The sequence below is a fragment of the Passer domesticus genome, chromosome Z (assembly GCF_036417665.1).
Source record: "Passer domesticus isolate bPasDom1 chromosome Z, bPasDom1.hap1, whole genome shotgun sequence".
NCBI classification, from domain to species: Eukaryota; Metazoa; Chordata; class Aves; order Passeriformes; family Passeridae; genus Passer; species Passer domesticus.
In genome coordinates, this window is record NC_087512.1 from 13,763,277 (window position 1) to 13,781,417 (window position 18,141).

The 18,141-nt window shown below is 41.2% G+C and overlaps 1 protein-coding gene across 2 annotated transcripts in view; it reads right to left on the reverse strand.

The window, feature by feature from the left end:
- Positions 1–18,141, reverse strand: part of PLCXD3 (phosphatidylinositol specific phospholipase C X domain containing 3) — an 80,163-nt gene that overhangs the window by 23,051 nt on the left and 38,971 nt on the right. For both annotated transcript variants that reach the window (XM_064403313.1, XM_064403314.1), the window contains exon 2: positions 8,998–9,706. In XM_064403313.1, coding sequence (XP_064259383.1) covers positions 8,998–9,706 — 709 coding nt within the window. The remainder of the gene's footprint in view (positions 1–8,997; positions 9,707–18,141) is intronic.

Here is an 18,141-nt window from a genome sequence, read left to right on the forward strand (position 1 = left end):
AACATAGCTCTGAGAAAAAAAGTCTGCTCACAAGGAGGCAAGTTTCTTTTCAATATCCACTCAAACCTTGAGAAAAAGCAGTGAACACTAGACAAAATGATCACTTTCCCATTATTCAAGCAACACAGTGTGCTAGGATATCTGCAGGAATCATTTGGGATTATAGCCTTGCCTCAGAGCTGTAATTTGAACAGGTCTCACTGGAAAAGCAAAGCCAGTTTCAGACATCAGAGTATGTATATAAGCTGGGCTGGAGTGTTGATCTGCTGGAGGGCAGGAAGGCTCTGCAGAGGATCTGGACAGGCTGCATCGATGGGCTGAGGCCAGTGGGGTGAGGTTCAAGGCCCAGTGCTGGGTCCTGCCCTTGGGTCACAACAGCCTCAGGCAGTGTCACAGGCTGGGACAGAGAGGCTGGAAAGGACCTGGGGGTGCTGCTGACAGCAGCTGAACATGAGCCAGGGTGGGCCCAGGTGGCCAAGGGGGCCAATGGCATCCTGGCCTGGATCAGCCATGGCGTGCCAGCAGGGCCAAGGCAGGGATTGTCCCCTGTACTGGGCACTGCTGAGGCCACACCTCAAATCCTGCGCCCAGCTTTGGGCCCCTCATTCCACCAAAGTCATGGAGGTGCTGGAGTGAGTCCAGAGAAGGGCTTCAGAGCTGAGAAAGGGTCTAGAGAGTAAGTCAAATGAGGAGTAGCTGAGTGATTGGGGTAGTTTTGCCTGCAGAAAAAGAGGCTCAGTTGTCAACTTTTTGCTCTCTACAAAGCAGTACAGGTTGCAATATGGTGGGCTTGACCTGCTCTACCAGGCAACCAGTGACAGGACATGAGGAAATGACCCCAAGCTGCACCAGAGGAGGTTCAGATTGGACATCAGGAAGAATATCCTCGCTGATAGGGTGCTTAGGGATTGGAACTGGCTGCCCAAAGAGGTGCTGGAATCACCATCCTGGAAGTGTCCAGCAAACTACTGGCATGGATGTGGCACTTTGTGTTACAGTTTACTTGGTGTGATAGTATTTGGTCAAAGGTTGGACTCAATGATCTTCAAGGTCTCTTCCAAGCTTTTTGAGTCTTTGATTCTAAATCCAAGTAAGAAGAGAATAAAGATCCATGGCAGTCTCTCTTTGTTGTCCAGCAGCAAAATTAATATGTCCGTTACCCAAGATCAAATTTCCTACTTGATTTACTACACAACAGTGTCTGCTTACAGAACTGAGAGTGCAGGATGAAGGTTTCAATACCCCACCATAGAACAAATCATGGTAAGGTTCATCCTTTGTGCTATACCTCTGAAAACAAAAATGTTCAATAGGAAAGTGCTTGCATCTCACCATGGCTCCCCTTTCACTCAAACTACTTAGTCTCCTTCATATCTTAATACTCTTTTATGATATAATACATTCTGGATGACAGTTGCTTAGCTACAAAAACCCTCAGATCAACAGCTACAGTATTAAAATATTGCCAAAGGTCAAATCCCACTGTATGATCATTCAGCATCTTATAGATATGTCTTTTATTATTTTTCTTAGTGTCTGAAATAAATACTGAAAGACATTTTAATATAACAGGCTGTGTTCTCTAGGGCAACTGTACAACCCAGGACAATACATGCAATTACATAATTATAATTACAGTCAAATTCTTTTTATAATCTTTAACTACATCAAGTTTGTGTATAAGACCTAGCCCTCCCCTCCCCCAACCCCAAAAAATTATTATTAAAAATTTGCCTAAAAGTGAAGTTGTAAAGACAACATCAATAAAAGAAGGCTGGATTTTGAAGGATTTGTATTCATGAAACCTGCATCTTTCACAGTGAGAGTGGCTCCTTAAGAAAAAATTGCATTGCGACCCACAGACATTATCAAATTTCTAGGGAAAAAGCCGTATCACCTGTTCTTTAACAAAAAAACAGCATGGGCATTTTTACAGCTTATGCAAATTCTGCATCATACAGAAGGTATGATGCATCATACAGAAAGTATGATGCATCAACAAGACATTTGGCCTGCCTGTTTTCACTATTTCCAGCCCTGTCTTGCAGTGATCTCTTTGTACAGTTGTGGGAGCAGCGTGCCAGAATCCCTACTGCTTCCTCTGCGTGCTCTATCCAATACATCTCTGGCTGTAGCCTGCATGGCCAACTGCTCATTCAGCCCACAAAGTCTATTTGTTTGTAAGCACAGGGAAGCATTTAACTAAATTAATTGCAGGTTTGGTATATTTCCTGAAAATGGATTCAAGGGGTTTCTGTCGCTAAGGCTCCTTTAACACCCCTTCATGTCTTAAATCTTTGCTACCAGCCAAGTGGAGATACCCACTGCAGAAGCTGGAGATATGCAGGTGACTTCTTCAGGGACGGTGTGGATGCATTCTCTCCAGACTACATTTGAAAGCCCTCTAAGGTTTTAGAGGCTGCTGAGAATTGCTCAAACACATTAAAAAATGATACAGCATGTTCAACATGGTTTTACAAGCTGACAGGTTTTGTTTTGACATTTCTATTCACATCCTACCCCTCTAGGACTGTGGAGCAGCAACAGAAGGTTAAAAATGGAAATTTTTTTTTGGAAGTTTGATCCAAACATATAATGAGCATGTTAGTTCGTGCAGAACTGTCCAGTTCTCTGCCTAAACTTTGACAAGGATGTGCATATATATCTACTTCAATAGTCCTATAAGTAGACTAGCGTGGTTTGCAGCAGTGGTTTGCAGCATGCAAGAGCTAACAATGCAGAGACATGGACGTTGCCATATCTACTGAGTTTGTGTTTGCTTGTGTTTGAGTGAAAAATCTTTGCTTTACAGAACATTATTACCAACTTGAACGTCACCTTGTGAATACATCCGGAAAAGCATGTTTGTGTAAATCTCTGTGTGCTGTGGAGTGTTTTTGTTTTATTGGTAGGTTTATTGTTTGATTTGTAATTTTGTAGATCTTTATGCTGTTTCCTTTTTGTTCCTGCCCTTTTCCTTTCATCACTTTTTCTGTTATTAGACGCCAGCTTCTTTTTGAACCTGCCTTCTTTCGAGAAACTTCCCTGTCAGTTCTGTATTTCTCCAAACTCTATTAGTTGTCTCTGAAATTATTCTCCTCCCTTGGGATTCTTTATTGGTTTACACATTGCATTCCCTGCCTCGTTTTTTACTCCCAATTCTCCTGATTTGTTCAAGATTGTACCCTCCCTTGAGACCTGCTCCTGTATATAAGCTCCTGTCTGCCCCCAGTCTGGGGTCCTGGGACGCTGAAGAGGGGAAGTTTTACCATCAAATAAAGTTACCCCGGGACCCGTGGTGCTGCTCTTTGTTTATGCTGTGCTGTGACTGGTAGCTGGGATTCAACAGGGCTCAAGGGGGGATCTGCTGCCCCTCCTCCTGTCATCAGCTAGCTGCATCTGTTCTCATTTTTTACCTTACAAATGAATAGCAGAAATATCAACCCATCAAGGAACCATTTCCTTCACAATGAGGTAGAAGCAACTACACAGACCCAGGCCCAACATTAGCAAATGCATTTTCCCTGGGGTCAGCACTTGTTAGCATCTATTAGCTTTTGAGTTTCCTTAGTGATCTGAGTAATGCAGAAAGATCAAAGAAAACCCAAGCGACTTAATGAGACATTTGCAATTTCACTACAGCAGCCATAAAGAGTGAAGTGTGAAATCTTTGAGACAAGTAGATGTTAGAGACAGCTTACAGCAGTGGAGCTGAGAGAATGAACATTTCCTTTTTTGTGATGAAAAACATTTGCTGCTGTCTGTATGTGCAGGGTCACACTGTGCCCAGAGTGGAACAACAGGAAAACATAAAGTATATTTACAAGTAGTAAATATACTTTATGTTTTACACAGCACACACAGTAACTGTAAGCAGGTGTTTTGATGCCCAACATGATAAAACTCATAAGCACACCAAGCAGAGGGAAAAACTGTGAGACACCCATACCTGCCACAGGAAAACATCAGGACAACTACCCCAAACAAACACCCAAAAGCCAAGCCACTGATCACAGAGGTCACTGTGGTGGTCACCATGCCAATCTTCTTCCTCCACCAAATCCCACAGGCTACTACTGGGTATGTAGATAAATACTTTAGCAAAGCTATTAAAAACCTGTGCTCCTGTGTTTTGTGACAATTTAGTACTGTTTCAAGTTCAAACCAGAGCCATCAGACACAACCACAGAGCCCTTCCTGTGGGAATGCTATACTAAAATTCTTATGCAGACAGATGGTCTGATGATGAAATGCCACTACAAATACACAGCCCATTGGGGGTTTCATTGTGCAGGCCTGTTGACTTGGTAGATAGATTCTTCCAATGAAATCTCCCTGTGCTGTTCTGTGTGGAAACACAGTGACTGCCTGTTGTGTAGAAAGACTGGAAAAGTAATTAAGGATAGTTTGAGGAAGAACAGAAATACTAAGGATTTGTCTGGATTGCCCAGAGTTCTTTTGAATAGCCTGCTAATATACCAGAATTCCATTTTGTGCCTGCTGTGGTCAGGAAATAATAACTAAAAAAAAAAAGAAAAAAAGGAAAAGACAGCTGTGTCCCAAGGCAAACGTGTGGTCAGGCATGCTTGTACCGCACACATTAGTGAGGGACTGAGTCTCCCCTCACCTCTCAGCAGCTAAAGAGCTGACATATCAGCTTCTTGAGTCCTAAAATTGGAACCAGCTCACTGGAGCCTGCTGCTCTCCTGCAGCCTATAACAGAGACAGTCATCAAGGTTACAATCAGGTAGGATGCAGAAAATTAGGAAAACATAGTTGCCATTTCTGTTGTTTTTCTTTTTCATATAAAATAGTTTAAGAATGGCATCAGCCAATATGGAGTGTGAATTAAAACATGATCAATTACCTCTCTTCCTGTCACACAGAAACTCAAAAATTCAGCTGATGGAGGTGTGGTACCGTCAGTAACTGACTCAAAAAATCCTACTTCTTGCAACTTCAGGAATAATTTTCCATACAATATCCACCTAATCATCTAATATCCATACTCTAGCTAAATCTGACTCTGCTTAGTTCATGACTGTACTCAGAGATGGATTTTCTCCTGACAGTTTCTGTGGCCTACTTACCACCCCTTCTGTTAATAGCATGAATTGGATGCTTTGCCTCCATTTCAAAAGGTTTATTCTCATGTGCAGGACATTTTTTTATTAAATTTGGTTTGGTTGCTAAGGAGGAAGCTTTAGCATGGTAGGCAAGGATTTAGTCATATGTGAGCCACAGGGAACATTATCCTTAGAGATTAATTTGGAAATCAAGTGACAATTGGTGGGGTATGTGTTTACTTTTTATTTTTTGAAAGCTTTACAAGTACCACAGGATTTCTGCATCCTCTGAAGGAGATCTATTCTTCTGCTACATTAATAAACGACAGAGACAACAAAGAGCGTATCACACTTGTCTCAAGTGTCATAGATAAAATTAGTAATTTCACTGCAAATCAGAAAGCAAACTAGATTATTAGGAACAGCTCTACACTAATCAAAAGGCTGTCTCACAACCACCTTTCAGATATACTGATGGCAGCTGCCTCAGTGTGAAGTTAATTCAATGAGCACAGCAAATGTAATTCATTTGGCATATATTGTTTGCTAATCAAAGAAAATTTTTTGGCATCTAAATTGCATGTGTGACAGAATGTTAAGCCTGGAAACACATTGATAGTCCTCAAAGTTTTTCATCAAATCTAAGAAACATAATGTGCACACATGCAAGCAATTCTCCTCATTAAAGAAGTGAAGGTGAAATCTGTGTTACCAAGTTTTGTTACATTGAACTGTGGTCCTAGGAAGACCTTACAAGAAACAGCTTTGCCCTCATGTGTTTGTGCAGGACAGAAAGCTTCAAAAGCTTAAATTTCTCCTTCTTTCTAATTACCGTACCACAGAACACTACCAGTTATGACAGCCAATCCTGTGAGCAAACACTATCAGTAGGAAACTCCTGGTATATCTTCACTGAATCGAGTCTTAGGAGCATGAAAATGTTTTGCTGGTTTTTGGCATTGGGGTTATTTTGGGCCTCACAGCTTGCATATCTGCACTCTAGGGAACAGGTTAAGGAGTAACAGCCCTTCTCGTCTTGAAATAGATTGCCTTGGAAGGCTGCTTTACTGCAGTGTGCAGTGGACCTCCACCACCATAGGCAGTCATGATCAAAAGCCATTAAACCATCCATCTTGGCAAAGAGGAGTATTTCACTGTGGTCTTTCCCAAAGAAAGCTGCAAAACAGCAGAATGCAATGCGGATGAGATTGCTGTATGGAGTCTGCTCACGATTTTCCAGGCCAACAGATGCTGTGACTTAGAGAAACCATGCTCTCCCTCTAAGGCAGACACTGCTCTTCAAATCATAAACAATTTCATTATAAAGAACAACTTCAGAGACCAAAATCTGACAAGTTTCGTTGCATCTGAGAGGATCTAAATTTTGCCCTATTTTCAAAACTAAATCAATGCACAAAAGGTCACTGTGCAGGTGGAGAAACAAAAAAAAAGAAATTACTATATGTTTTATTCAAAATGCAAAAGGAACATTTCTTAAATGTAATACTTAATTTTGGGGAAAAAAACCCCAAACCAAACCAAACAACAAACCCCCACACCAGAATTATTTGAAAAATTCAACCTTATTCATTTGCATTCAGAACTTTTAAAATTCAATGAGAGGGAAGGACCCCATCCAAGTATGGTTACAAAACTGCTTCCAGAAGCAAGATAACTGCATTCTTAATGTAAGACTCTTCACCAGCATTTCTTAAAAAGGAGAAAACAGTATAATGTATAAGTCTATGCAGCAACTGGCAACAAAAGCACATATGTTATCTACCTGGACACAAAGATGGGAATTTATTTTGAAAAGGACAAAATAACATTTTTACTGAGTGGTGGTTTGAGGTGGCAAACACAGCACAACTGGAGCGTATATCTTGTTACCTTTGGTGTGGATTACATATTTTTAAGCTACTGAAACATTAAGGCAGGGAGATTGAAGACAACTGTGCAAATTCTACTGTGTAAATTGTACTTCATCTTTTAATCGCTTGCCTATTTATTTTTAACAGAATCATCATAAAATGAGGAGCACTTCTGAATATATTTGATGTTTACTTTTAGAGCAGTTAACTCAAAATACAGGCTCAGTTTCTATCAACATTATCATAAATTTCAAGCCTGTTCCTTCCTACAGTCTATTTTTGTATAAAAAATGCCATACTCGGAAGACTAAATATTGGCATTGGAGATTATTTTGAAGGTCTATTTTTCTCATAATGGCTAAAAGAATGATGCAAAAAAGGAAACCACTTTTCACGTAGAAATGTGACTACACACTTGGGGATCATGTGAAAAATCTCAGAAATCTGGCAAAACAACATTTCCAGGTTTTTTAGCCAAATTATATATTGACTTTTGAAGGTAGTTACAATTTCAAGATTTGCTGTTGGGAAAGGCATACTAAGAGTTCAACAGCCCTGGACATTCAAAATTCAGTCAAACATATTCACCATCTATTTCAAGTCTTTACTTTACAAACAGCTTCTAAAAAGCACATTACAAGCCAAAGATGAAGGAAATGGGGTTTGATTGATACAACAAGCTTTAAGAACAACCTCTTAGTTTCCTGATTGTTCTACTTCTTGTTCTAAAGAGCACTTAGGAAGACGTTTACCACAGGAAGAAGTTCCTTAACAACAAGGTGTTTAACATTAAAATCCATCAACAAAGCAGTGTTGTGGTATAGAGAAATACCCTTCAGACTCAGGAGAGAGGGACACTCCCCAGTCCAATGAAGCCCCTAAACACAGGTGAAGTTTTACCAACAGGGGCAAGTGCAGTCGCACAAGCCCTTCTAAATCACATTCTACTGCTCATAAAACCTTCCATGTCAGTGTTTCACCATGCCAGGTAAAATTTTTACCTATTTTTTCAAGTTAAGAGCCGCTTTGGAAAGCTGCCATACAAACTGCTCAACCTTTCTCAAGTATGAGGCATGTTTTCTTTGCAGACACTGCATCTTTCAATTAATAGAAGGGGATATGCTCCCAACAGACCTTCCTGTCATAGGAACATCCATGCAGAGAGCAAAACATCAGCAGGCCACTGACTCTCACTGTAATTTTTTTTTAACATTCTGCAACTGTTCTTTATTTTTAAGGAGAAGAAGAAAATAGCTCTTGTGTCTTGGCATTAAATTTCAGTTTTCCTACTAAGTTGTCAAGAACATAGTCACGTATATATGCCTTTAAGCTCAAAACTGGTTGTGATTTATCAAAGTCAGAATGGTATAAATAATGCATGTCTTGCACAGGTGGCTTTTTTTGTAATATAACAACTAATGGCCTGTCAACAAGCTATTCCATATACAGAAGCTGTACGATGGCCTGCCATCTCTTTCCTGTATGGTAAATGAAGAAAGACTTAAAGGAGTCAAATTCTCTCTAATGGTGTCCTGCTGTCTTTGATACAGTATGTGATGGTATAGAGACAGAGAGAAATCATGCATTTTTGAGGTATGTGACAGCAAATCCTGCAGCATCAGGCTTTGCTGATGAACCAGGACAATTTTTTTTAAAAATCAAATATCTGAAGCCTGATGCACAAAAAATTATCTAGATCATACAGATAGATTTGTCTAGATAATACAGATAAGATTTTCCAGTAAGGAAATCCTAGACATGATATTCAGTACTTATGGTAAGAAACCACATTTGGAAAACAAAGCAAATTAGTAAAACCTGCATTCAGAAAAAAGAGAAGGTTAAGCACTCATTATGCTTCAGTGGCAGATTTTCTTTCAAGATGCAAAAGCTTGTCCTTCAATGTGTTTCTCTTTAAATATTTTAGGATTATGCCATGTTCTGAGTAGTTCACAGTAGCATGGAAGAAATGCATCTGCTAGAGTGCCTTTAAAAGGAATTGGAAAAACTACCAACACACATCCAGCACAGTCAGTACACCTTACCAGCGACAAACTCACCTTTCTGTGATCGTTTCTCTGAGACCACTTGCAACTCCTTTCACCACCGTACTAGCCTTTGGTGTCAGCACTACTTGAGATATGAAAAAGGAGCCTTTCTTTCTTCTTTCAGTGATTGATGCCTGCAGGAACTGAATCAGCTTTTCTGTATCTGTTGTGTTTGCCCAGGGTGCTGGCATCATCTGGCCTGGCCACAGAAAAGCTACCTCGACAGCCACTGGACTGTGGTAGAACACTAGCACTTGGTGCTCCTTTTCCCACAGGTACTGGAGGCTGACTTCATGGGCAAATATAGCAGGACACATTTTGTTTCCGTATGTGTCTTTGAGCATCTGGACAAGCTTTTCATGATGGCATTTCTGCATCCCGTAGAAATGATTGAAGTCCAAGAAGACCACTTCTTTTGGGTGCTCAGTGAGAAACGCGTTGATCTCCTCCAGACCTTCCTTGACTTTGGCACTGAATAAACCATGAGCGAAGTATAGTTCATTGTCTGGGTCTCTGGGCTTGGTGGAAATTCTGAGATCAAAATACCGTATACCTGCCCCCAGCTGGCTGGTGAAGTTCATGGTCTGTGTAGCCAGCCATTTCCTCATCAGCTTTTTAGCCACAGTCCCAAAAACTGACACAAAATTCTGGACCGTCTCTGGCTGTTCAGGCCCAACTGGAGAGGCTTCATCAATGTAGAAGCTAAAAGAGTCATGAGATCCTAAAACACAAGAGAGAAAAATATAAAAAATATATTAAAAGCCTTTAGTGGGTTTTTCTCAATGAAAAGAATTTTCTGACCTGTACCAAAACCCAGCAACCACCTCCCCTGCCCTTTCCCTCAACAACAGTACATTTGTCTGGCAGCACTTGCCCCAACAACACATTGTAGGAACTTGAAAGAAAGTCTGTTTCACTGCTTGTCTGGATGCTCAGTCACTCTCTTCCAGCTCCTACTTATGCCTTTAGGCTTAATGAATCCAGTGGTTTCTGAAGATCAAAGCAATTCTGGTAGTAAAGCTAGTCCCACAATGAATCTATTGAGCCAAGGAGAAGAGTTTGGCCCTGAACAATGAATTGTGCACTGCCTAGTCTGTAGAACCAAAGGAAAAAACCAAAACAAACCAATATCATTCCACACACACCTTTATAGCCAAATAAAATAGGAGTTGGAAAAATGTCAAGGAACATAAATATCTTATTTTCTATCTTAAATCAAGTCTCATTTGGTCATACACACGGTTACTGAATGGTTTTCCTTCTAAAATTTGCTTCTAAAAATTCTTTACTTTCCTTTGCTAAATAAGTACAAGAGGTAGAGCCAAGAATAGCATTGTATTCCAGTGATAAAATTCAGAAACTCCAACAAAAGCCACAATTAAGAGTGCTCAGCATTCAGACATCGACAAGAAAGCAGTTATATGGAGAGATAAGCTGACCCTAGGAGATGCTTATCACCTTTGTCAACCATTACCCTGCTGAACACCTGGTGTTTGCACCTGGCAGTTTACACAGAAACACTGTCCAGCTGCTGTCAGAGCCACACTCCGGCCATTCCAGCTGTAGACGGTTCTGGTCAGACTCGAAGCAGCAAGCAGGTCTGCTGCTCAGCCTGAGATACACTGCTTGCAAAACTCCTTCAAAGTCAGCAGGACTTGTACTCTGGAAATGAATTGCAGTACTAGGCGCTCAGAGATCCAAATCCTACATCAAAATGAGTTCAGAGCACTGGTCTTATCTGTCACCCATGCTTTTGCAGGTGCTTTTCAAAATCGCTTTCCAAAGCACACATGCTGTAGCAAGTAACTATCACATTAATTAAATTTTGCTAGTCAGTCATTTCTGAGAATGATGCTACTTCACCTGAACTGCAGTAAACCCTATAAACTGAAGAAGCAGCTATAACATTTTCATCTTTAATAACAAATGGAGTTATGACAAGTTGTCCTAGACTCTGGCTTGGATTTGGCTTTGTTTAATATGAGAAATGTCTTTAAATGTTGTACAAACCTGCTTCTCATGGTTGTCTCATTGAACTACATTTTGCTTTAAATATTAAATAATTTTTACATTTTGATGAAGCTTTCTACTGCTAGGTGTCGAAGAGATAATATATTTCTTGCAGTGCCTGATTAGATCACACAGTATCTGGTTACACACTGATATCCTTGGGGACTAGATCTGCATACAGAATTCTAATGGTAAAACAAATTATTAGAGCAGTGACCTGTGTATCAACAGTATTATAGGGAAAATCAATGAGATGCATTAAATTTTCTGCTCAGTGTAACCTACACTAATCTAGAAATCAAAGCAAATCCAGTCTTGTTTAAAACAAGACACAACTACTGATATTAGGAAGGGATGGATTTTGCAAACCCCCGCTTTGTCCATTGAAGCACATTTTATTTTTGTAGGGTTTTATGCCAGATGAAGTACCTGTGTAAACCTGATCAACTGATTAGAGCATTAGGCTCAAAATGGTATTAAGACTAATTAAACCATTTCTCTTTTATCTTCTGATCTGCAGACATGGGCAACCTGAAGTTGCAGAAAAGGTAGTAGCTAAACTTGACCCCAGCACTGGCAGTTGGCACATATTGGTTTAAAATACTTTTTAAAACTGCTTCAGTCAAGAAAGGCAGCACAATTCTCACAGCAGAAAACTAATGTGAACAACCTGTCAACAGGTAGTTTTTAACTACCGGTAATGAAAAACACAGAGAAATGGGTGTGTGTGTGTGTGTGTGTGTGTGTGTGTGTGTGTGCGCAAACACCACAGTTAGAAATACCTGGACACTGCAAGTAGGATAGGGCAGAAAAATATTTTTTCCTCATTAAAGTCTTTATGCACATATTTGAGCCTAAAAATAGGTATTCCTATGTGGACAGTAATGAGAAAACTGCACAATTTAATATTAATTTTCATCATGCACTCATCTACATTTCCTTTTCCCTTAATCCTGCCCTGCTGTCTCAGACTATTTACTTGTGTAAATCACAGAAATTCAAAATCCTTACACTTAGGAGAGCAAATTAGGATATGATCTCTTCCACTGTCATGCCCAAAATCACTGTATTCTTGGTAATGAGGGAATCCTCAACATGGCAACCATGTTTCCTTCCAAATCTTTCTTTTGTGCATAGGGACATTCCCCTCCTACATTTTCACTGGAAAGTGTTCTTGCAGGTTCTCTGTATCACCAAACTTCAGCCTCCATGAAGAGAGGATGCAAGTCACATTTAGGAACACAAATCAATGATGCCTGCAATCTTTGGAAGGTGGCAGTGCTTGCCCGTCATCTATCTTATGGCAGGTCTATACCACAGAGATTTCACAGTCTGAGACCTGGAGAAGCAAAGAGGGGAAATTACTCATCCAAAGTCATTCAAGGAGCAAAAGATTATATTCCTCTTGTGTGCAAACATATTTTCCCACCGGTTTACTTGGTGTCTAAAATTTTCTTCAAATATTGCACACTGTTTTCCCACTATTTCAACAACCCAGCATATCCAAGAAGTCAAGGATGAAGGCTCATGTAGCAGCATGAGGAGGGTAGCAAACAAGGGGTTAGCATGGTGTGCACATACTATAGACTGCCCAGTCAAGAAGAGAAAGTGGATGTAGCCTTTAAACAACTGGAAGAAACTTCACAATTACATGCTTTCATGGAGGAATTTTAAGATATTTGCTGGCAGAGCAGAACAGCAGAGTGCAAGAAATTCAGAGAGCATCAGAGACTTATTTTTTCTGCAGGTACTCCTTTAAGTAATGAAGTTGCACTGCTGGATATTGTATGAATTAAGGAAGAAATTGATAGGGACCTAAAGGCTGGTGACAGCCTTAGACTGAGTGACTATGAGGAGAAATAAGAATTTGAAATACTCAGGAAAGCAATAAAGGCAAAAAGCAGAATAAAGATCCTGGATTTCAGAGCAACTGTCTTGGCTTGTTCAGGAAATTGGTAAGTGGTAGCCTGGAAGAACTCAATTACCTTAAATGCCAAGAGACTCAGCAGAAATGGCTGAACTTGAAAAACAACTTCTCTAAAGCACATGAATAGAGTGTGAAGAAACAAGGAGGTAAGGCAGGAGGCAAGTTTGTCTGAAGTGGCATCAAACTTAAAGAACCACTACAGAAGGTTTCAGCAAGGACACTTTCCCAGGGAGGAACAGAGGACAAAGACACAGAGGGAGATAGGAAGGGCTCAGCTGGGAAGGAAAATCTGCAAGGGATGGGAAAGGCAACAGAAGCTTCTGTTGATATATCAACAACAGAAAAAAAGCACAGAGAAAGCTGGTCCACTACAGACCAGGGCAGGAGACCTGAAGGATGGGATGCCATCCAGAGGGACCTGGACAAGCTCAAGAAGTAATCCATGAGAATCTGATGAGGGCAAGTGCTGGTGCTGCACCGGGGTAGGAACAACCCCTGGTACCAGTCCAGGCTGGGCATGAACAGCCCCAGAGCAGCCCTGCCCAGAAGGGCTTGGGGGTGCTGTGGCTGAGAGGCTGCACATGCCCCGGCCATGGCACTGCCAGCCCAGAGAGCCAAACATGTCCTGGGCTGCATCCAGAGCGCCGTGGGCAGCAGGGCAGGGAGGGGAATCTGCCCCTCTGCTCTGCTCTGCTGAGACCCACCTGGAGCACTGCATCCAGAGCTGGGCTCCCAGCACAGGAGGGACAGGGACCTGCTGGTTGAGTCCAGAGCAGTGCCTTTGATTACAAGGATGATGAAAGGGCTTCTCCTCTGAGGACAGGCTGAGAAAGCTGGGGTTGTTCAGCTTGGAGAACAGAAAGTTGCCAAATAGCAGCTTTCCAGTACCTAAAGGGGTCTTATTTAGAAGAGGGAGAGCAAGTTTTCACATGGACAGCCATAGGACAAGGAAGAACAATTTTAAATTAACAAGGAAAAATTTAGATTAGATGTCAAAAAGAGGGCAGTGTTACTCAGAGGGCAGTGAGGCACTGCATCAGGTTGCCCAAGGAAGTTTCACATCCCTGAAAGTGTTCAAGGCCAAGTGCTGCATAGCATTTATAATCTGGTCTAGTAAAACATGTGCCTGACCTCAGCAAAGGGGTTGCAACAAATGATCTTTAAGATTCTTTCCATTTCAAACCATTCCATTATTCCACAAGAAATTATCAAGAGACACTTAAAGTGTCTATACCAACCATGACTCAAAGAACAGAAGTGGCTAGTTTCAACCACCAAGATACTAAATTTTCATAAACTAGATATTAAAGAATAAATTATGCAGTATCACTTATATTGCTAGAAAACACCTGCTAGTATTTTTACTAGGGAGAACTGTCTACTGTTTTCTTTACTGGATTCCTGTAATAGGACAGTTGGGAATATTTAACCCACTACCACTCACTATGGGCATATTTATGGCTTCCCGGGAGGGCTAACCCCCCCCCATTATAAAAGTAATTTGGCTTGGTGCTGAAAGAACCTCCCTAAGGGAGAATACATTTTTGTTCAGAATTGTTTCTTCAGTCTCTTGGAGATTTACACAGAGGCATAGCAAATTTACTATTTTCGGTGGCTAAGCTTAAATATACAATTCACAAATTGTAGCTGAACTTTGCCATGCCTTTCCTTGCTTCCCTGTCATCTCTGGCCATCCCTTGGCAAACACAGCCTTGCAAACAGCACCTAGAATTGAACAGCACTGACCAATATGCTTCTGACAGCAGCTATCACACCCTGATGATCCACAGGTACCAGAAAAAAACCCACAAACAAATAGAAGCAACCGATCACAGGTTTTAGCTCTTCCTCCTCCTCCATTGATATCTTGTCTCTATGCTACGAGTTATCCAATAGCTTCTGGAAGTAGAATGTTTTACTGGTGCTTTGAGTAACATTAAAAGCTTTACCTGCTGTCTTTCTGTATTTAGGAGATGTCATCCCATTGTGACTATTGCTGAAATATCACATGCAGTGTCACCCAATTTCTTTAAAGACATCCTTATCAATGAAGGCTCTATAGTGACTGACAGCAGGTAACTTACATGTTTCTTGGATGGTGTAGAGAATAGCTAAGACAAAGCCCATGACCTCTGGTACACAGGAGTTCAACGCAAATGTTCTTGCAATCTCATTTGGTCTGTTCTCCCTGTCTTTTTTGACCTTAAAAATCAATCAGTCAAGTGAGAAGCCCTATGAATTGTCAGCTAGTTGCACTGCCACTTCATGGAACAGCAAAGACTAGTCATGAACACTAGAGTTAGTGTTTATACTGTGTTTTGCCTTCTTTTTGAGATGGCTGGGTGCTGTTCTCTTACCAAAGCCACAGCACATCTCAGGAAGTCAAAAGGTGCTGCCAAGAGCAATGTAATTCAGACTTAGCAGTCTAGTTCCCTTTAGCATGCAAACTGCTTGGGTGATACCAGCTTTGTTTGATAAAAACACCGAACAGGAAAACAAAACCAAAACTGGGAGAAACAGAGAGATTATAGATTGCCCAGTGTCCAAGTGTCCCCACAGGTAACTGCCTCCCTTTACAATTATTCTTCTAGTGTTCATCAATAGCTGTGTGCTCTTCACCCCAACTGAAGGTCACAGGGCTTAGTCACATTTTCACACTCAGGAGTCCACAATCTAAAGGCATGGGAAGAGAGGTACACACTACCTCTGATAAAGCAAAAATCCAGATACTGAACAAGTTCTGAGAACAGGAATACTTGCATGACATTAGAAATTTGCATACATGTACATGTATGTATGTATACAGCATATATAAATACATATCTATATCTATATACATATCTATACTCATATACTCCAAGAAATTGCACTCTTCTTGTACTTGTATCTCATCCTGCCTTGAATACATTGGTTACAATGTATGAAACAGTGAGGAAAGGAAGCATTTGCTTCCTTCTTGCCTGTAACTTCCCAGAAGTGATTGCGACACCACGCCCTGACCCTAATATTCTCTCCACCACCAGGTGAGTTCTGGACCAGCCACTGGAATTGCACAGAAACGTAACTTGGATGGTCCTATGCATGGGAATACATCACTGGGAGGCTGGACTGTGCTGCTTTATGGAGACTGTCCTGCAGACAAAAGGGATAATCTGAGAAACCAGGCAGGAGCACAGTAACCATTATGCAAACATTTTAATGCGGTTTGCTTGCAAGGGTGAGCAGAACTACTTTGTATTGTGTTTTGCAACCTCTGTCTGGGTTTCTAATGCTACTTCTGCCACTGGTGAAACTCAGCATTTCCCAGCCAAAGTATCTCAGATGGAGTCCCTCAGTCCACATCAAATGTCCGAGCACAACTTCAACAAACTCACCAGCTACTGGACGGATCTGGGACAGCCTAGAACAGCACATACAAAACATTCAAAACCCAGCGCAAATCACCTGCTTCTTGTTCAGTGTAATACAGAACAGGGAGCTTATTTTCAGGGATTCACAGAACAGCTGAGTTTGGAAGAGACCTCTGGAGACCATCTGGTCCAATCCTCCCTTCTCCTGAGCAAAATTAAAAAAAAAAAAAAAATGCAGACTTGACAACAGATCATTGAAGACTTCTCCAAAACACCTTGCTGAAGCAGCTCCTTAGCCAGGAAGAAAGCAGAACGGGTAGGCCATCAGTCTGGAAATGGCATTCCATATCAAATGACCAACTTTCAGACCTTGACTAATGACCAACAATGACTTTGTTTTGTCCTCTCTATAAAAAAAGAAAATTTTTGTGCAACGAGAGAGGATTTAAAGATATTACTTGCTCTTGTTCCTCTTACATGTCCTTACCACCTGTGAAATACTCTTGAGAATAATTTTGGTTTGTACTTTTGAACATGGCTATAATTGCATCCATGGAGAGACTTCTACTGTTGATATTGCCATGATGAACTGCTCCTCACTCAGGCCAAAGCTGTTACCATTTGAAGCTGTAAGAAACAGCTTATGGAATATGGCAGTGCCTGCACTGGGAAGTCTTTCTGGTCACTGGATTGAGCCAAGATCAGTGCCTTGACTAAGCACTGCTTCTTTCCTATAAAGAACTCCTAAAAAATAAAACAGGTTGGGAGGTGGGGAGTGATCTGCTTGGTATTAAGGCCCTGGGTAGCTAGTAATTATCACAGTATGAACGACAAGTTTGGCTACAAATCTGATTAGATTACTCATTATTCAATTCATACTAATATGTTTGGTGTATAGGAAAGTACCCACACGCAGTTTCTCAAAGTTCCCTCCTGCCAACTCAAAGACCAGCTCCCATTCCTTTTAGAACCCTGTATCAGTCAATTCCACTTTTCAAATTCTCAATACTGTGTTGAAAAGAAATAAAAAAAACAAGTTATAATTATATTTATAGCTCTCCAAACTGTGTGAGCACATTCACAAGCAGGGCCATCACAAGCTCAGTGTTGCTAAAGAAACTGTTCTTTAACAGGCACATGCTGCCCTCCTGAGAGTTTTCCCTCTTACTTACTCACTTCTTTACTGTCCTGTAATTCATTGTGTAGGATGAGATGAAGTAACTTTTTCTGAGACACTGCCAAGTACAGATAGCCTCCCACTTCTTCCCAGGTAAACTACCTCCTGATAGATTTCCTTGGAGGCTTCCTGCAGCCATCACTCAGAAGGCAGCATGGTGCAGCATCACATGGATGGCAGGGGCTTTCTAAGAGTCCCAGATTACCTATTCTAAAATCTCACCTTTAAGTGTGTAACTAGTTAATCAAATGCAGGTTCTAAACCAGGCAGATATTACATAGGCAAATGTAAGATTAACACAGCTAGAAACCAGAAAAAGGGCAGCAAGACCAGGACACAGGGTGGAGCAGGCTCCTCCTCCTGTTTGTCCAGCTCAGCAAACCCCTCTCCCAGTGCTGCAGGAGCAGTGGGGCAGGCTCAGGGCAGCAGCACTGCTCTCCATGCCCAGAACCATTCCCCACTGCTCATACAGAGCAAGTCAGGCCACCAGAACTCCTGCAGGCACTCAAAGGCAAACAGAAATGTGGGGAATATTTTTTTGCATTATAGATGTAAAGGTGGAAAGAATCATGCTGAGGACAGAGATTCAGCTGGTGTCCTCTCCACTGTTTTTTTCCAAATGTGGTCTAAACCTCTCATCTGTACATAGAAGAAAAGGTGAAGGAAGAAGGCAGTGATACTACTTGTGCATA